Below are 18,240 nucleotides of genomic sequence, written 5' to 3' on the forward strand. Positions count from 1 at the left end.
CAGAGGTCCTCATCACCGGTCCTCACTCCATCTTCTCAGGCAGGTCTTAGATATTAAGGCTCCCATCTGACTTGGCATAATCTGCCTCTCATCAATCAAATGTAGGCACGCATCCCTTGCCTTGCTGTAGTGGGAATGGAGGCACTTCTCAAATGCCATCCTCTACTTCATCTTCCATGCGTCAAAGACCACTCGAGCTTTTCGAGCCTATGTCAAGCATTGGAGCAGATATCTCTCAACTGCAGGACACAAAAACCAGGCTCTCTGAGTCATTCTGCTGAAGGGCTTCCCCTACTCCACCCCAGCCCCAAACATACTATAGGTTGAACTGAGAGATGAAGCACCATCTCACCTCTCTCTACAATCCAAAAGTCCTCCTCACAAAATCCTCTCTTCAAAATACTCACCCAGATCCCTTTTTACATATTGGAAAGAAGCCCTACTTTCCCTAGTTCCCAGGCACTGTCTGAATCCTTCCCTTAGAACAGGAACTAGAGAGATAGGTAATGGGTATTCATCATTTGTCCAGTCTGGTCCTTTGGCTGCCTGAGCAAGGTGAGAGAATGGGGCTGGGCCTTGGGTGGCCTCTGTCCACATCCTAGTCTTCAGGCTCTCGCTTGCTTTAATTGTGTTGATCGTGCTGCACCAGGACATTCCCTTGGGTCAGGTATACATCCAGCCTACGTGGAGTGCTGGCATCAGGGTGCACAGGCAATTTTGATGTGAAGGTCCTCCTTCATTTATCCATTGCTGCCTAACAAACCACTCCAAAATGCAGTGTCTTAAAATCATCCTTTTATTGCTCCCAGTTCTGTGGGTTAGGAATTAATGTAGGGCTCAGTGAGGGCAGCTCGTCTCTGCTCCATGTGGTGTGGCTAGGGCAGTGTGACTCAGGTTGGAGGGTCTCAGCGGGGCACTGAGGCTGTCCTCTGTGTGGCCACTCTCTCTCTTCACGTGATCTCTCATCCTCCAGGGCCTCTCTCCCTATGTTGCCTCTCTCTCCAGTAGGAAAATCTGGGTTTCTTTACATTGAAGTTGGGTTCTGAAAGAACAATAGTATAAGCTGCCAGGTCTCGAAAGGTCTGGGCCTGGACCTGGCACAGTGTCACTTCCTCCAAATCCTACGGACAAAGTGAGTCAAAAGCCAGCCCAGGTTGAAGGGAATCTACTTCTGGATGGAGGAGCAGCATATGCAGAGATGGATGGGGGAACTGTTGACTGCCATCCAGAAGGACTGCCACTGTCCTTCTTTGATTGCTGCTCATATTCCTTGCTAATTGCTTAGAATTTTTTTCCCATCCTTTTCACAGGGATGAAGAAAGAATAAGAGTGGTTAGAGGTTCTTCTGGCCTAGGTCTCAGGGTGCAAGTATCTGTCATGGAAGAAGCTTCAAGAAGGCAGTTCTGCATTTTTTCCCAGTCCAGCTATACCACACAGTCCCCAGATTTGGGGGTTATCAGTGTAGTTTCTCAAGCTTTCCTATATTTGCTTTGCATCACACAAAACTGCTTGGTCTGGGAAGGGGAGCCCTCTATCAACTCCAAGCGTCTTCCCACCATTTGATCTGCATTGTTCTGGATCTCGGAAATGGCTGTTGATATCTGCAGAACGCGGCAGGGACCCATCCTTAGTTTCAGCATTCAATTCATGTTCTAGTCCTTGTTCTTTTTACTACCTTTTGATTATATTGTCCACTTCCACCCTTCATGATGCTATGGACCGAATTGTCTGTCCCACAAATTCATATGTTGAAGCCCTAACTCTCAATGTGACTTTATCTAGAGAAAGGCTCTTAAGGAAGTAATTAAGTTTCAGTGAGGCCATAAGCGTGGGGCCCTAATCTGATAGGGCTATGGCCTTATAAAAAGAAGGAGAGCAAGAAGGAGATCTCCACCTTTTTCCACCATATGAGTACATAGCAAGAAGGTAACCGTCAGCAAGCCAGGAAGAGAGCCCTCATCAGAACCCAACCATGCCAGCGCCTTGATCTTGGGCTTCTGGCCTGCAGAACTGTGAGAAAATAAATTTCTGTTGTTTAAACCACGCAGTCTGTGGTATGTTGTTATGACAGCCTGAGCAGACTAATATACCCAAAGACTGCATTGTATGCTTAATCTCCTCACAAGAACACCAAGATGCAGATATAAAAGTCCCCAGCTCACAGATGAAAGAAATGAGACCCAGTCTTAGTTAGACTGACTTGCCCCAGGTTGCACAGTGAGTGGCAGATTAGAACCCAGTTCATCCGGCTCCAAAGCCCATGCTCTGTGCCACATGCCAAGAGGCTTCTTGGCCATTTCCTTGTAATTTGCAGTTTGGAAAGAAGGCGGAGTCCCTGACTTCTCCCTGGCTGCTGGCTGTTTGCTCCTGGCTCTGCCCTCTACCTCATTCTACACTCTCCACAGGCATAAGCGATCCCAGAGTGGTGACCTCAAGGGGAGGGGCAGGGTGCAGAGAGGAATTCTGCCTGGGCTGCACATTCCTTCCCAGCCTCTGGGGAGGGCAACAAAGAAGCCCAATTAGCACAAAGTGTGTAGGTGGGTGGGGAGACAGCCGCTTTTGTCCTTCCTTCTGCTGTCACTGGGGGTACATACAGCTTCATTTCTAGGCCTGGATCATTCCAGGAGGGCGCTAGGACTCTAGCAGACTCCTGTCAATGACACAAAAGCACTGAAACCAAATATTTTAAAAATCCATTTATTTCTGTCTTGGCACATAAAAGTCTGGTTACTTGCTATTTTTGAGTAGGCAGCAGAAGCAAATAAGCTGGTTTGTGGACTCTGATAACAGAATTAAGCTGTAGTGGAAGCACCATTGTGTAGGACTTTTCAGTGTTTCAAGCACATTTGTACTAATCTAGCTTTATCTTCATGTCAGAAGTCAGCGGAGTGCGTGCTTGCATATCATGATTCCCATTTCATAGGTGAGGAAACGAAGACACAGAGAATATAAGAAACTGATCCCCGGATACACCAAGAATCCCCCCAGGGCTTCTCATTCTGAATGCCACACTCTTTTCATCCCTAAAGGCTCCGTCACCCTGGAGATGCATATTGTCTTTCCCCCAACTGCTTCAAATAGTCATTTCCACCGTTTACTTTCCACAATTCCTTCTCTTGTTTGATCAAAATTTCAGTCTAACATTTTGGAACTTAATACGAGCTACCATTTTGTAATTTAATAATAACCTAGTCTAGTCAGAAAGGTAATACCTCCTTTTCAGTTCAAAACAGGATCACACAGCTAACGTTGTAAGTGGCCCGGATCCCAGCCCTGGCATTTTTCCTTGTGACCCACACAACCCACTGTGCACTGACAACTTCAACAACCCAGTTCCCACTTAAGAACCCTCAAACATCCAAGCTGTTTGAACAACTGGAAAAGGTATGTTTGTGTCTGATTTATACTGTTTTTTTGTGACAAGGTAGTCCCTCCTAGGAACACAAGGAACATTAACTCACATGAACAGGAATCAGAGTTAACATTTATATCACCAGATACCAAGTCCTGTTCCCAGTTTATATATATATATATACAGAGAGAGAGAGAGAGAGAGTTTATATATATATATAAATAGAGATGCACAGGCTGGAGTGCAATGGCATATCTCAGCTCACTGCAACCTCCACCTCCCAGGTTCAAGTGATTATCCTGCTTTGGCCTCCCGAGTAGCTGGGATTACAGGTGTTACCCATGTCTGTATAAGAGACCACCTGAGCAGGCTTAGTGTGAGCAACAAGGCTGTTTATTCACCTGGGTGCAGGCAGGCTGAGTCTGAGAAAGGAGTCAGCGAAGGGTGGTGGGATTATCATTGGTTCTTATAGGTTTGGGATAGGCGGTAGAGTTAGCAGCAATTTTTGCGGGTAGGGGGATGGAAGTTACAAAGTATATTCTCAAGGCGGGAGGATGTTACAAAGTACATTCACAAGGGCAGGGAGGAATGTTACCAAGTACATTCACAAGGACCAGGAATATCACAAAGTACATTATCACAAGGGCGGGGGAATGTCACCATGGCTTGACCATGGTACGGCCAGCTCAGAGGACCTTATAACAGGTGCTCGCCACCACGCCCAGCTAATATTTTGTATTTTCAGTAGAGATGGGGTTTCTACTGTTGGCGAGGCTGGTCTCGAACCCCTGATCTCAGGTGATCCACCTGACTTGGGGTCCCAAAGTGTTAGGATTACAGGCGTGAGCCACTGCACCTGGCCAAAGTGAGATTTTATATATATATATATATATATATATATTCATTTAATTCTCACTATATATATTTTTTGAAACAGGGTCTCACTCTATCACCCAGGTTGGAGTACGGTGGTGTGATCACAGCTCACTCTAGCCTTGACCACCCCAGACTCAGGCGATCCTCCCACCTCAACCTCCCAAGTACCTGGGACTACAGGTGTGTGCCACCATGCCTGGCTAAGTTTTGTATTTTTTTGTACAGACAAGGTCTCTCCATGTTGCCCAAGCTGGTCTCAAACTCCTGGGCTCAAGTGATCTGCCCACTTCGGCCTCCCAAAGTGCTAGGATTACAGGGGTGAGTCACTGCGTCTGGGGAGTCTCACTATTTTTTTTTCTTGACAGAAGTAACTTCTTGCCTTTTAAAAATATACATCAATATAGATGTTTCAATTCTCCAATAAAAAGATGTAGAGTGTCCAAATTGCTTTTCATACCTGTTTCCCTAGTCCAGACACCAAAGAGTATGTCCTTCTCTTGGGCATAAGAAAATCTAGAGTTATATTTAGGGTATCATAAAGTGTGGTGAAGAGTGGACCGAGCTGGCATGCTCACAATGACCAAATTATGTTGGTCATATTTTAATCCCATATATTGATCCACTATTAACTTGTAAATAACGTACTTGCTTTCTAGACACATTCTAGGAAGACCAGAGAAACTGACTTTTATCTATATGGTATAATCCACTGGCGAATTTCTTTTAGGATAGACCAAAGCTGATCTAGAACATAATCTTTACATACTTGGATGAGACGAGAGAGAACTCACCAGACGAGAAAGAACATCTGGGCTGAAAGGCTCCATTAGAAGAGCAATGTGCAATGGTGCTGTGCCGACAATTGGTAGTCCCTGCCCTACATCTTTGCAGAGGACTGGAGCCCAGAGTGGGCCATGGTCAACTTATATGTTGAAGTGAAGACCCCCTTCTAAGTGTGCATGTGCTTATTACAGACATGCCACCATGCTAAGTACCCCCGGACTACAGGAAAAAATAAGAATACATGCTGTATCTATGATCAGGAGGCACACAGGCCAGAGCACCAGCTGTGGAATGGCACAAACTGGGTTCAAAGCCTGGCTGGACCATGACCACCTGGATGACCTAAGGAACGGTCTCAGGCAAATTTGTAAAAAGAAGTGGAGACCCTGCCTGCCAGGAAGGGATGCGGTAAGGGGCAGCATCCAGTCACATCAGGGCACCCCGTCCTCTCCTTGGAAGCCCGCGCAGCGAGCCTGGTGGCCCTCGAGGCCACGGAGGCCATGGAGAAGGCGGGCCTGCCTCCAGGCAGCACAGAGGCACTGCAGAGGCCCTGGGGGAGCCTGGCGGGATCTGGCTGGTCCTGCACTCTGCTTCCAGGTTCTGGCCTTGTAACCCGGGGGACAGGGCTGGCCAAGACATGGCCACTGGGTGTCAGCCAGCGCCTGGGCCAGATGCCAGGTGGGAAGGGCTCTGGCAGATCAGCCCTGCACCCTCCACAACACCACGGGGGCGCCATCCAGGGCCACACACCTGCCCCCAGGAGCAGGACGTCCCTGAGGCTAGAGAGTCCAGCTGGACTGGTGGAGGGGCCTCGCCTTTTGCCCTTTGACTCCTCTTATAGGCACCCTCGCTGGGCTCCTGCTCATTCCTCCACACCCTGGCTCTGTCACCAGCCCCATGGTGATGTCATAAACTCCCAGGTGCCCAGTGCGCACCCGGCCACAGAGAAGTGGGTGACATCGGGAGGCCGAGGGAGGAGAATCACTTGAACCTGGGAGGCAGAGGTTGCAGTGAGCTGAGATTGCGCCATTGCACTCCAGCCTAGGCAATAAGAGCAAAAACTCCATCTCAAAAACAAACAAACAAACAAACAAAACACCCAGGGCATCTCACACCCATGCAAGCACACTTGAAGCCCTGAGTAAGTACTGCTACTAATGCAAAATCAAGCATGCTGTTTAGGATGCCCCATTTCCTGGAGTCCCTAAATTCCTCACTCAGCCTCTCCCAGTGACAGGCAGTTCTCAGCCCCTTACCTGTGTGACAGTGACCTATATACAAGAGAAATAAGTCTTTTACAAAATATTGGTTAATGAGCAATAGACATGCTAATGGCTCACAGGTTCTGGAAACAAAGCAGGGTGGCCCCACTTATGAGAGAGGAGGCCCTTGTGACAATACGCCCTCCCCGCCCTTGTGAATGTACTTTGTAACATCCTCCCGCCTTGAGAATGTACTTTGTAACTTCCATCCCCCTACCCGCAAAAATTGCTGCTAACTCCACGGCCTATCCCAAACCTATAAGAACCAATGATAATCCCACCACCCTTTGCTGACTCCTTTCTCAGACTCAGCCTGCCTGAACCCAAGCTAATCCTCTCCACTTCTGACCTTTAGTTTCGTCTGTGCACAACTCACTCAAAATGGGCAACTCACTAAGCATATTTTGTTCCTGGTTCCGCTGCAGGTCCCGGCCACATCATCGGCAACGTTCTCGTCTAAGCGTATGTTGTTACTGCTTCAGCCGCAGGTCCCGGCAACGCCAGTGGCAACGTTCTGGTCTAAGTTGTTCCTGCTTCTGCTGCAGGTCCGGGCCACGCCATTGCCAACGTGCTCTTCTAAGCTATTTTGTTCCTGGTTCCACCACGGGTCCCCGCCATGCCATCGGCAACCTGCTCGTCTTGTCCGTGAGGCCCTCCCAGCTGGCCAGGCTCACCCCGTGGCTCCTGCACCTGTGCCTGCCCCAGGAAACTTGGGCTGTTTCCGATTCCTCTTCAACCCTCCGCAACATGTTGGGCCTTCTTTAACAGCCAGGTGGGACGGCACTCCTATGAGGCTGTGTCTTCTCCCTCGGAACATGGGCACCCCACTGAAGGTCCTGCCTCCTGTGGTCTGGAGCCCCCCCTCAAGGAAGAAACCCGTGCTGTCTGCTTGCAACTCCATGATGTTTGGACACCTCAGCCCCTGAAGATCCGTCATCTCAGAGGCAAGTTTAACCTCCGACTTCCTTCATTAGATGAGCAGGTGATCCCAGCCAGGCTCCCGAAGATGGAGGTGAGGACAGATGAGTCCAAAGAAGCAACGCAGGCGAAAGACCAGGTAGAGACCCAGAGGCAGGAAGACAATAAAAGGGGCCCCTGTAGCAACGGGGAAGCAGCCTCCACCTCTAGGCCCCTGGAGACTCAGGGAAACCTCACTTCCTCCTGGTACAATCCCAGGCCCTTGGAGGGAAACGTCCGCCTGAAGAGCTTGACAGGAAAGAACCAGACTGACAAGGCCCAGGTGCATGCAGTGAGTTTCTACGCCAAGGGCCATGGAGTCGCCAGTTCACATAGCCCTGCTGGAGGCATCCTTCCCTTTGGGAAGCCTGACCCAGTTCCAAAAGTGCTCCCTGCCCCAGTTCCGAGCTGCTCCCTGTGGCCAGAGAAGGCAGCCTTGAAGGTGCTGGGAAAAGACCACCTGCCCAGCTCTCCAGGCTTGCTGATGGTGGGGGAGGACATGCAGCCCAGGGATCCCGCAGCTCTTGGATCAAGTAGGTCTTCTCTACCCAGAGCTGTCGGCCACAGGTCCCGCAAAAGAAAACTGTCAGGGCCACCGCTGCAGCTGCAACCGACCCCTCCCCTGCAACTGAGGTGGGATAGAGAGGAGGGGCCCCCACCGGCTCAACTTCCCTGTCTATCTCCTGAGGCACTGTTGGTGGGTCAGGCTTCCCAAAGAGAAGGACGCCTCCAGCAGGGCAACATGCGTAAGAACATGAGGGTGGTTAAGCAGAACATCACAAAATCCAGGAGACAAAAACGGCTGCTTAGGAGGAGAAAGAAGACACGGCAGGGCAGGCGTGGTGGCTCACGCCTGTAATCCCGCACTTTGGGAAGCCCAGGCGGGCGGATCAGGAAGTCAAGAGATCGAGACCTGAGGAGCATCTCTGCCTGCACCATCTGGGAAGTGAGGAGCGCCTCTGCCCAGCTGCCTCACAGTCTAGGAAGAGAGGAGTGCCTCTGCCTGACCACCACCCTATCTGGGAGGTGAGGAGCACCTCTGCCAGCACTCCCCCTCACCTCCCACCCCACCGCCTGGGAAGTGAGGAGCGCCTCTGCCTGGCTAGGCACTGCCTGGGAAGTGAGGAGCGCCTCTGCCCGGCCGCCTCACAATCTCGGAAGTGAAGAGCACCTCTGCCCGGCCACTGCACCGTCTGGGAAGTAAGGAGGCCCCAGCCCAGCAGCCACGCATCTGGGAGGTCAGGAGGGCCTCTGTCAGGCAGGCCCACCGTCTGGGAAGTGAGGAGCACCTCTGCCCGGAGCCCAACTGTCTGGTAAATGAGAGGCAACTCTGCCTGGCCGCCCCACCATCTGGGAAGTGAGGAACACCTCTGCCTGTCAATCCCACCATCTGGGAAGTGAGGAGCGCCTCTGCCCTGCTCCTGCACAGGAGTCTCACTATTTTTGACCTGACCTCCCGGGACCCCTTGGCCCCATGAGCAACTCCACATCCCTGTAGCCCCAACAGAGTAGTGAGCCATGATGTGAAGATGCTGCCCACAACTGTGCAGTGCATGACCTGTGCAACTGGACATGGCTGGCCTGCTGGAATTGTCACTGTTACTCCCTTGCTCTGATATAGGACTGATTTGAGGTCTCCTCTCTCATAAGTGGGGCCACCCTGCTTCGTTTCCAGAACCTGTGAGCCATTAGCATGTCTATTGCTCATTAACCAATATTTTGTAAAAGACTTATTTCTCTTGTATATAGGTCACTGTCACACAGGTAAGGGGCTGAGAACTGCCTGTCACTGGGAGAGGCTGAGTGAGGAATTTAGGGACTCCAGGAAATGGGGCATCCTAAACAGCATGCTTGATTTTGCATTAGTAGAGTACTTACTCAGGGCTTCAAGTGTGCTTGCATGGGTGTGAGATGCCCTGGGTGTTTTGTTTGTTTGTTTGTTTGTTTGTTTTTGAGATGGAGTTTTTGCTCTTATTGCCCAGGCTGGAGTGCAATGGCGCAATCTCAGCTCACTGCAACCTCTGCCTCCCAGGTTCAAGTGATTCTCCTCCCTCGGCCTCCCGATGTGAGCTGGACAGTCTGACCTCCAGTGGGGGCCCTCACAGACCGGGCACGGCTTAGGAGGAATCCCAGGCTGTGGGCATTCCGAGGCCCAGTGGCCAGGCTTTTGGCATTTGAAGGAAGGAGGAGGTTTTGAAGAAGCCCCTGGGTACTGTGGCTTGGATGTTCTGAAGGTTTTGTATGCTGGAGACGTGGTTGTGAGTTGTCTTACAGTTCATTCATTCTATAATGAACCTGTATTGCTTTAATAAAATCAGGGAGAAATGTTACTGACTTCAAAACCTGCTGGGGCAATGTGGACTGGACTAATAGCAACTGAGCCCTGCCATGCACTTGGTACCCAGCTGGCCACCTTAACTCATTCATTTTTCAAAGGAGGACTTATTACTGCTGTTTTACAGATGAAGAAACTGAAGCTCCAAGAGGCATGGCTTCTTCCCCAGGTCCCATGGAGCCCACATTCATCTGTTTGACTCTAAAGTCCCAGCTCTCTTCTCTACCTAGAGCTCTTTGCTGCCTCTATGGTAGCTGAACAGGAGAAACACCCAGAAAGATTGTCACCAGGCTGCCCCAAAGCCCAGGGGACCAGGGGGCTGCTGACGGCCAAAATCGGGGTATTCTTCCTGAAACAGGTAAGAGACATGAACTTGGCCCAATGGAGAGGCACTTTCTTGTTCCACCACCAATTTCCATTAAAGTCACCTTTTCCATAGTCACCAACAGTACCTTATTAATATCCTTCTGGCATCACCTAAAACCTAAAAACAGCCTGACAGTTTTTGTGAATCAGTTTCCATTCCTCATCCTCTTGGCTGGCTTGGTGACACCTCTTCCCTGCTGCTGTTTGCCAACTTTACCAATTTACCATCACCTGCAAGTGAATGACCCTCTTATGCCTTGTTCTAGATTAGTTGGATTTTACATTGTTTCAAGGTATCATAGAGGTTCCAGGGAAGATGCCTGAGGCACTGCTGGGGAGGGGGTGGGCTGGGGACAGTGAGGAATGGGTTGAGTCAGTCCCACTTTCCCCTCCCCCATCCTAACCAAAGCAGCTGTTTCCATCTTTGGGTGAATACTGCCCTTTATTTGAGAAGGGATCAAAGTCTATAGGCTGACTGGGGACCACAGATGTAGATCATTAATAAATATATTAAATGCTCCAGTAATTAAATTATTCCAGTAGAACCACATTACAGTGAAGAACATGAAGAAGATTTTTTTTTCAAGGCTGCACTTACAAATCCTTGATCCAAATTCACTGGGCAATTTCATCAGGACCTCCCTTTTCCAGAGGCTTCTTGGGAAAAGGATATGGGCAGGGCTTGCGGGGCATGGGGTCAGGTAGGGAGAGTCAATAGAGGAGGACCCCAGAGGGACAGAAGGCAGGGAAGGGAGGGAAGAGGGAGAGGAGTGGCAGAGAAGTCAGAGTCCTTGTCACTCCTAGGACAGCTCTCTGGCTTCTTCACACACTGACATCAAAGAACACCTTTGAAAAGTGACCATTATTTTATTTATAATTTCCCAACCAGTGAAGAACATGCTTCTGGCAGCAGGAGCTCCTGGGATGATGCCCGGCTCCCCCTGCAACCCCAGTGTGCAAGCAGTCACTCTGAACCCTAGTAAAGGAGCTGGTGTAGTTAAGAGTTTAGAGGGTCCTTGCAAGGTCACAGCCGTGGGTGGCCACCCAGTGTCCCTGCTGGACGGCAGGACTCCCCGCTGCCCCTCACGGCTGCATTGTCATGTCTGCAATTCACAGATGTTCACAATGATCTTTGGAAGAAACTGTCTTCCTCAGAGCCAAGTTCTAACCACACCAGGGATTTACTCTCCTTATTTAGAACTCCTAACTCACTTTTTTGGAAACCGTCCAAATGGCATTAGCTACTTGAGTTGATAAACTTTGCCTTTTGACTGTTTCCAAAATATGACCCCCTCCTTTAAAAGATGAATGGCCTTCCCTGGGGATTTCTTAAACAACAGGTTCTGAAGGCATTTCTAAGAGATACTTTAAGCCAGTGGGTCTCCACTTTGGCTGACTGAATCACTGGGACCAGAAATTCATGTATTTGGTGCTGCACTCAGATGGCATTAGGTACTTCCCTGCACATTATGAAAATGTGTAAGAGCTTCATTGTACAGATGAAGAAATGGAGGCTGATAGTGAACATGTGCCTTGCCCGAGACCTTAGGGTGAGAAGTACCAACTCAGGCTCCTCGAATATCATTTGTCCAGCCCCCTGCACCCCGGCCAATCTCCTAATTCCCCATCCAGAATCCCTTTCATTGTGCCAGAGTTTGCACATAGTGCAGCCCTTTAAAGTCTAGTTCACAGGCATGTTTCATTTGGCATACACAATATTTTATAAAAGCCCAAGTGAGTCAGCTAAAAATCAGAATTTACAGTAAAAATCTGTAATTCTGGCCAACATTGTCCAACCCTCCTGCAAGGCAGAGTTCACCTGAGCTGGCTCAGGGGTGGCCTCCCTTAATGGTCCAGGCTCTCCAGGAGCCACCCCTCTCCCACCCAACCCCTATGACCCACTGGCTTGGCCTGCCTGGCCAGGCCAGGCACTCACATCAGTGACCCGGTGCTATATCATGAATGGAGTGGAAGCGTCACACGGGGATTATTCGATGGAAACAATACCCACTTCTATATAGCATGCTTACTAAAAAAGTCTTTGCTTTTATCTAAAGACACCGCAATCAGACCTGACACACATTTACAGAAATCCAGATGATGATGACACACCAAAAATATCACACTGATGTAGTGTTTTATCACTTTCCAATTACTTTCATGTATATCAATTTATTTGAGTTAGAAAATCCAGATAATTCATCTTGACCTTCCCTCTCTGTCTCCACCCTACCTCTGTTGCTTATCCCAGGCCCTGAAAATGGCCCAGATATAAATCCAGACCAGCGGCCATTAGACAGACAAACAGAAACCTCTGTGCATAGAAGTCATTGTTCTATTGCTTCTCAGAAATGCAGAATTAAGTGGGGGGGAATGTAACCCCAACATATAATAAATACAATTATAAATAAATAAATAATAGTAAACATAACAAAACAGCAGATGTAAATGACAGAAGCAAGCACATACAAACCTAGCACATACAAACTGATAAAAACTATGAAATATATTCACATACATTGAACAAAGGTCAAAAGTAAATTTGAAGAGTCCGTATAATTTTAGACTTATTAGCCTTTTTTAAAAAAATGTTGCCTTCATGTTCCCAATTTAAAAAAAAAAACTCAAGAATTCTTAACTTTCTCTTATAATTTCCTCATCTGTAAAGTGGAAAGATCTGTATGTAATTTTCAGAACAGTATAAGCATTCAATAAGTATTAGTTACTTTTATTATCATTTGCATGTACAAGGCAATCTTTCCAATTTCTCTCCTTCCTTTTCCCAGAAAAAGCTAATCAAATGGGTTTATCAGCTTCCATGATCTCTGTGCATTGAATGAAGGTGAACATATTCAGGTGTGATGCACTTTATGTCAAGCTCTCATTGACCCCGTAGATCTGAAGCTGAAGTGACCACCATATCCATCACAGAAGAAGTATTTTCATACAATTCATCGGCTGGAAGAGCTACATGGAAATACATGTCTAACTATCTCTCTGTCTACTTGTGTCTCCACAAAGTCCTGCAAGCTCCAAGATGGGAAATTTGCCTAATTCATTTCTGCCCCTTCAGTGCCCATCCCATAAGTTGGAAGTTAGTAAATGTCAACAAGTATGTGACCAATAAATGAATATTCAAACAAGGCAACAATAATACAGGAGAAAGGTGTTCTTATGTCCTTCAGTGGAAGAGTCCTGCAAGCCTGATGACAGGCTATGGTGGATGCTGTGGTACTGCCCAGGTCCCCTCCAGGACGGAGCCACTCGTTCTTCTGGCTGCTGGGAATGTTGTCAGCTGACAGCTCACACTTGAGTCTCTCCCAGGAATTCTGAAGGGAGCTGTGTTACCAAGGCCATACACCTTTCCCAAAAGCAGTCTTTATCCACTCACTGATCACTTGCACAGGGACAAAGACCTGGGTCCTTTGCCCCAATGTGGGACCACTCTAAAGAGCCATTTCAGCCCCAGAACTCTGTAGCATGGACTCAGGCCCTTGTTGGAATTGCATCACAGTTCAACTTTTCCCTCTCCGCCACCCTCTGCCCCTCCCTCCCCAATGAACTTCCTACACATAGATCCATCAACTCTGAGTCTGTTTCTGAGGAAGCCAACCTGTGACAGTGGGTACCAGGAGTAAGAGCTGGGAGGTGGGAGTATGTTGGCTCTTGCTGGAAGCTTCTTATCCCTACGCCTTCATGACTCACTTTATTCATGGCTTGTCTCAAATGTACTATCTCAGAGATGACTTCTCTGGCAGTGTTGTCCAACTATTCCCAAATCATTGCTAGCATATTTCCCCATTTTGTCTCCTCCTATGCAGTCATCCACATCTGAAGTCATCTTGTTCTTTCTTTTCTTATTGTTTTTTCTCTTTCTCACGTGAGGATGTGAACTGCAGAGGACAAATACCTTGCTATACTGCTCACCACTATCTCCAGCTTCTAAACAGCACCCAGCACCATGCAAGCTCCTAAGAAATATTTGCTGAATGAATGAATGAGAATTTGCACACACATTCATAGTGGGAAGAACTGGGCTGAGAGTGGGAAACCCTCATTTCTAGCTCTGTTTCTGCGATTAACCATCTGGGCGACCTTAGGCAAGCCACTTGACTTCTCTGAGCCTCAGTTTTCTCATCTGCAGAATGAGATGGTAGAATGTGATGATCACTAGAAATTGTGACAGCTCCAGCATCCTATAATTTTTACATGGTTATTCAGCTTGTAATTGTTCTGTCTATAAATTACATTCTATGGGAATCATACAGTTTTTTAAGCTGAAATGGAGCTTCCCAGAGCATTTCCCAATATCCAATGAGTATCGGCTTTCAGATGCCAATTTCATTATTATACCAATGCTAGAAAAACTTTCATGTGAGACGCTGCAGTTAAGGATATGTTCAACATGGGGTTCATCAAAGCTTTAGAGCACTGTGAAATAACCATTCTCCTATTTGCATAAATATCATGAGAACTAAGTCTCTTTCTCAAGTCCTATGAGGTAATGAAAAAGTGAACACTGGTTGAGGCTGCCTGTGCACCAGGCATGAGTCTGTGCTCACGGGAGGCACTGAACACCTCACCTGGCCTGGAGCAAGCATTCAAGGAACGCTGGCTCTTAACATCTGTCTCATTTAACCAAACAACAGTCAGTTTGAGGTGGGACTCTTAACTCCATCTTGGAGCTAAGGACACAGAAGCACTGAGATTTACCTAATCTACCCAAAGTCATCGAACTAATAAGTGATGGAGCCAGGGTTGGAATCTGGACAGTGCAGGTCTAGAGCGTTGCCATTTATCCACTACACTAGAGCTGTCTGAATTTTCTTAAAATTCAGATTCTGAATCAGAATGTTTGGGGTCAGGCTCGAGATCTGCACTTCTAACTATTTCTAGGTGATGTTGATGCTTCTAGCCTATGGCTCAGGCTTTGAATTCTAAAAGTACAGAAGAAGGAACTCCTGCTAAAAGTCAGAAACTAGCCTCTGGCCCAGCCCTGGCAAATGCTGGCAATGAGACCATGGCTAAGTGACCTCTCCTCACAGGCTCACGCCTGTGATCCTGGCCCTTTGGGAGGCCAAGATGGGAGGAGCACATGAGCCCAGGAGTTCAAGACCAGCCTGGGCAATGTGGCAAGACCCTGTCTCTACAAAAATTTTTTTAAAAATTAGCCAGGCATGGTGGGGTGCCCCTATAGTCCCAGCTACTTGGGAGGCTGAGGTGGGAGGATCACTTGAGCCTAGAACCTAGAGGCTGCAATGAGCCAAGATCATGCCACTGCACTCCAGCCTGGATGACAGAGTGAGACCCAGTCTCAAAAAAACAAAAATTACTGGGTGTGTGTGAAAGCACATTATAAACCAGAAAACTCAAAAGCAAGGGGACAGAAATTTGCTTATCCACTCGTCTCTTTCCCTCTAGGATGTGAGTCTTTGAGCCAGCACAAAACAGTGGCGCCTGGCACATAGTAGATATTTAGTAAGTGTTCAAAGTGCCAAGTACTTTAAATGTTATGTAATTTAATCTTCACAACAATCTCTGATTCACATTTTACAGATGAGGAAACTGAGACTGCCTAATACACCCTCAAACTACTAAAGCAGTAAATGCTGAAGCCCAGATTTTAAATGAGATCTGTCTGGTTCCAAAACCAATGCTGATTTTACCCTCCACTCCCATTATTCCTCCCACATAGGGGTCTGGCTGAGGTCTAGGAATGGATCCAGATTTTGCTTCTGCACCTGTCACATGGGCACTGGGAGTCCAACTCCTTCTTAGAACAAATGAGGGCTCCGGTCTAGGGACAGATCCTACAAATGCAAGTAGAACCTCTTCATTTTAGGGGTGGGAGAAGGCGCGGAAATAATTCAGCTAAAATAAACCCTTCAAGTATTCTGCAATGAGAAGCAAAGTCAAGGTCTTCCTATTATCAGGGCCTCCAAAGCCAATCCAGAATATATAGGTTCAACAAGTTCAAAGGAGCAAATGCCTGGAACAGTGGCTCTCAAAGTGGGGTCCACCAGGGTCTCTGGATGGCCCTGCTGACCAAAGTATTTTGTTCTTGACATTAATTTATAGCTCCATCATTGGCAGGAAACTTAGGGGTCATGGAGTCCAGCTTCCCACACAATGCAAAGCCACACGAGGGGGCTGGTTTTTGAGGTCTTGAGTCCACTGACCAACTCAATTTAAGGCTCAATGGCTTAGAGAAGGAAAAAACTAAAGTAAGAGGATGATACTGTTCCTATCCTAGAGGCAAGGAAACAATGATCAGAGAGGCTAAGGAATTTAGTCCGAAGCACAAAGGCATGAATGGTGGAGATAAGGCCTGAACCTAGGGACAACTGACTCCAAAGTCTATGCCCTCTCCTCTGCCCCTCCAGGTTTGTAATTACCATTATAAAAGCAGCAGAATCTGAGGGCTCAAGGAGGAGCTGAACATGGCTCCAGAGCCTCTCCTGAACTCTGCTGTCATCAAACATTATGGTGGACAAAAGGAGCGCGACTGAGCCCACAGTGATAAGGTCCACACACAGTGGCTCCTCCTTTCCCCAAGTCATTCTGTGGGTGGCACCCAGCTCATCTGGATAATAACTAACCACAAGCTGACCACGGTGGAAAATCCAAGATCTGATAAACACAAAGGAAAATCCTTCAAAGAAGCTGCCGAGCCTGCTCAGCGTGGGAGCCTCCAGCTTGTGAAATGGCGAGGGGGTAGTATTTTGACCCAGACTTGACCACCTGGTGTGACCCTAGCACACCTGCTCCCTGGGGGCTGCTTTCCTGCCTGTAAGAGGTGTGACCAGGAATCCCCAGCATGGTCACAGAATAAGAAAGGTCAAGAGGCTGGAAATGGCCTCATGAGATCAGTAAGCCTGGCTCCCTCTGGGCCTGGGGCTGGGTCTAGCATAACACACCCTCATTTAATCCTCCTCACAAATGGGTCAGAGAAGTATGAAGTCTTTGGGGACAGGAGGGGTGATGGCCATCTGGGTGTCTCATCAGCTCCATTTCTTTGCAGAGACCACAGACATCTTCAATGACACCCCCATTCCCCCACTGTGAATAAACCACTCTCTCAGGGGAAGGGGGAATGTGTCCATGCCCTCCCCAAGAGGACCTTGGCACTGCTGCTGTTCTGTGAGCTCTGTCTGGCTGCCCCTTACCCTATAAAATACAGGGGTCGAAGTTCAGTTTTCTCAACATCTAGTACATTCTCCAGCACACCAAGTGTTCAGTAAGTGTTGGCTATGACTGGATAATCATCATATAAAGGGTCTGACTCAGGCAGAACACTATAGCTGTAACAGTTCCCCAGTTCTTATTGAGTAAGACAGCGATGTGGTGGTTCCTCCACAAAGCATTGATTAGAATTCCAGTTGTGAGGTTCATAATTTCATCCAGTATTTATTGAGCAGCTACTCAGTGCCAGGCACTATTTGGGGATTCAGTGATGGACAAAACAGATATAAATCCCTGACTTCATAGAGTTTATTTTCTAGTGGAAGAGACAGACAAACAAAGACAAAATACAGTATCAGTTAGTAACAAATGCTCTGAAAAAAATAATAAAGATGAGAGAATAAAGTGTTGGGAACACTATTTGAGATGCATGGCATGAAAAGGCCTTCCAAGCAGAGAGAACAGCAAGTGCAAAGGCCCTGAGGTGGGAATGTGCTTGGGAACAGGAGAGCAGTGACCAGGAATGATGAGCTGAGAATGAAGCTGGAGCAGCAGGCAGGGGTTTGGGCCACAGTGGTCATGGCAAGGACTCTAGATTTTATTACAAATTCCACAAAGCCATTGCAGGGTTCTGAGCACAGTGGTGAGGCCATCTGGTTTACATGATTTGGGGACCAGAAGGACTAATTCTTAGCATGTAAGCTCCAAGGAAATGTAAGTACATTAAAGAAACCCTAAGTACATGGACAGTAACTTGTTTGAAAATACTATTGTCTTAGCCTACTAGGACTGCCAGCACAAAATACCACAGACTAGGTGGCTTAAACAACAGAAACTTATTTTTTTCACAGCTCTGGAGGCTACAAGTCCAAGATCAAAGTCCCAGCCAATTAGGTTTCTGGTGAGGGCTCTCTTCCTGGCTTGCAGACAGCCACCTCCTTACTGCATCCCAGCATGGCCTTTCCTCTGTAAGGGCACGCAAAGGAGAAAGTGAGCTCTCTGGTGTCTCTTCACATAAGGACATCAATCCTATTAGTAACTCTTATAACCTTATTTAACTCAATATCCAAAAGGTGCTATTTCCAAGTACACTCACACTGGGAGTTAGGGCTTCAACATATCTTAAA

The 18,240-nt window shown here is 47.8% G+C and overlaps 2 protein-coding genes across 5 annotated transcripts in view; one reads left to right on the forward strand and one right to left on the reverse strand.

Annotated features, from left to right (window-relative positions):
- The window catches only part of HIVEP3 (HIVEP zinc finger 3), a 523,062-nt gene that overhangs the window by 313,051 nt on the left and 191,771 nt on the right, over window positions 1-18,240 (reverse strand). The gene's annotated exons all lie outside the window — the stretch shown is intronic.
- Window positions 6,864-8,089, forward strand: LOC116473031 (putative UPF0607 protein ENSP00000383144). Its single transcript, XM_058443211.1, is given in 2 exon segments — window positions 6,864-7,194; window positions 7,197-8,089. Coding segments are annotated over 2 exon segments (1,026 nt in total). The 5' UTR covers window positions 6,864-7,061.

Source organism: Hylobates moloch, unplaced genomic scaffold, assembly GCF_009828535.3.
Source record: "Hylobates moloch isolate HMO894 unplaced genomic scaffold, HMol_V3 SCAFFOLD_8, whole genome shotgun sequence".
NCBI classification, from domain to species: domain Eukaryota; kingdom Metazoa; phylum Chordata; class Mammalia; order Primates; family Hylobatidae; genus Hylobates; species Hylobates moloch.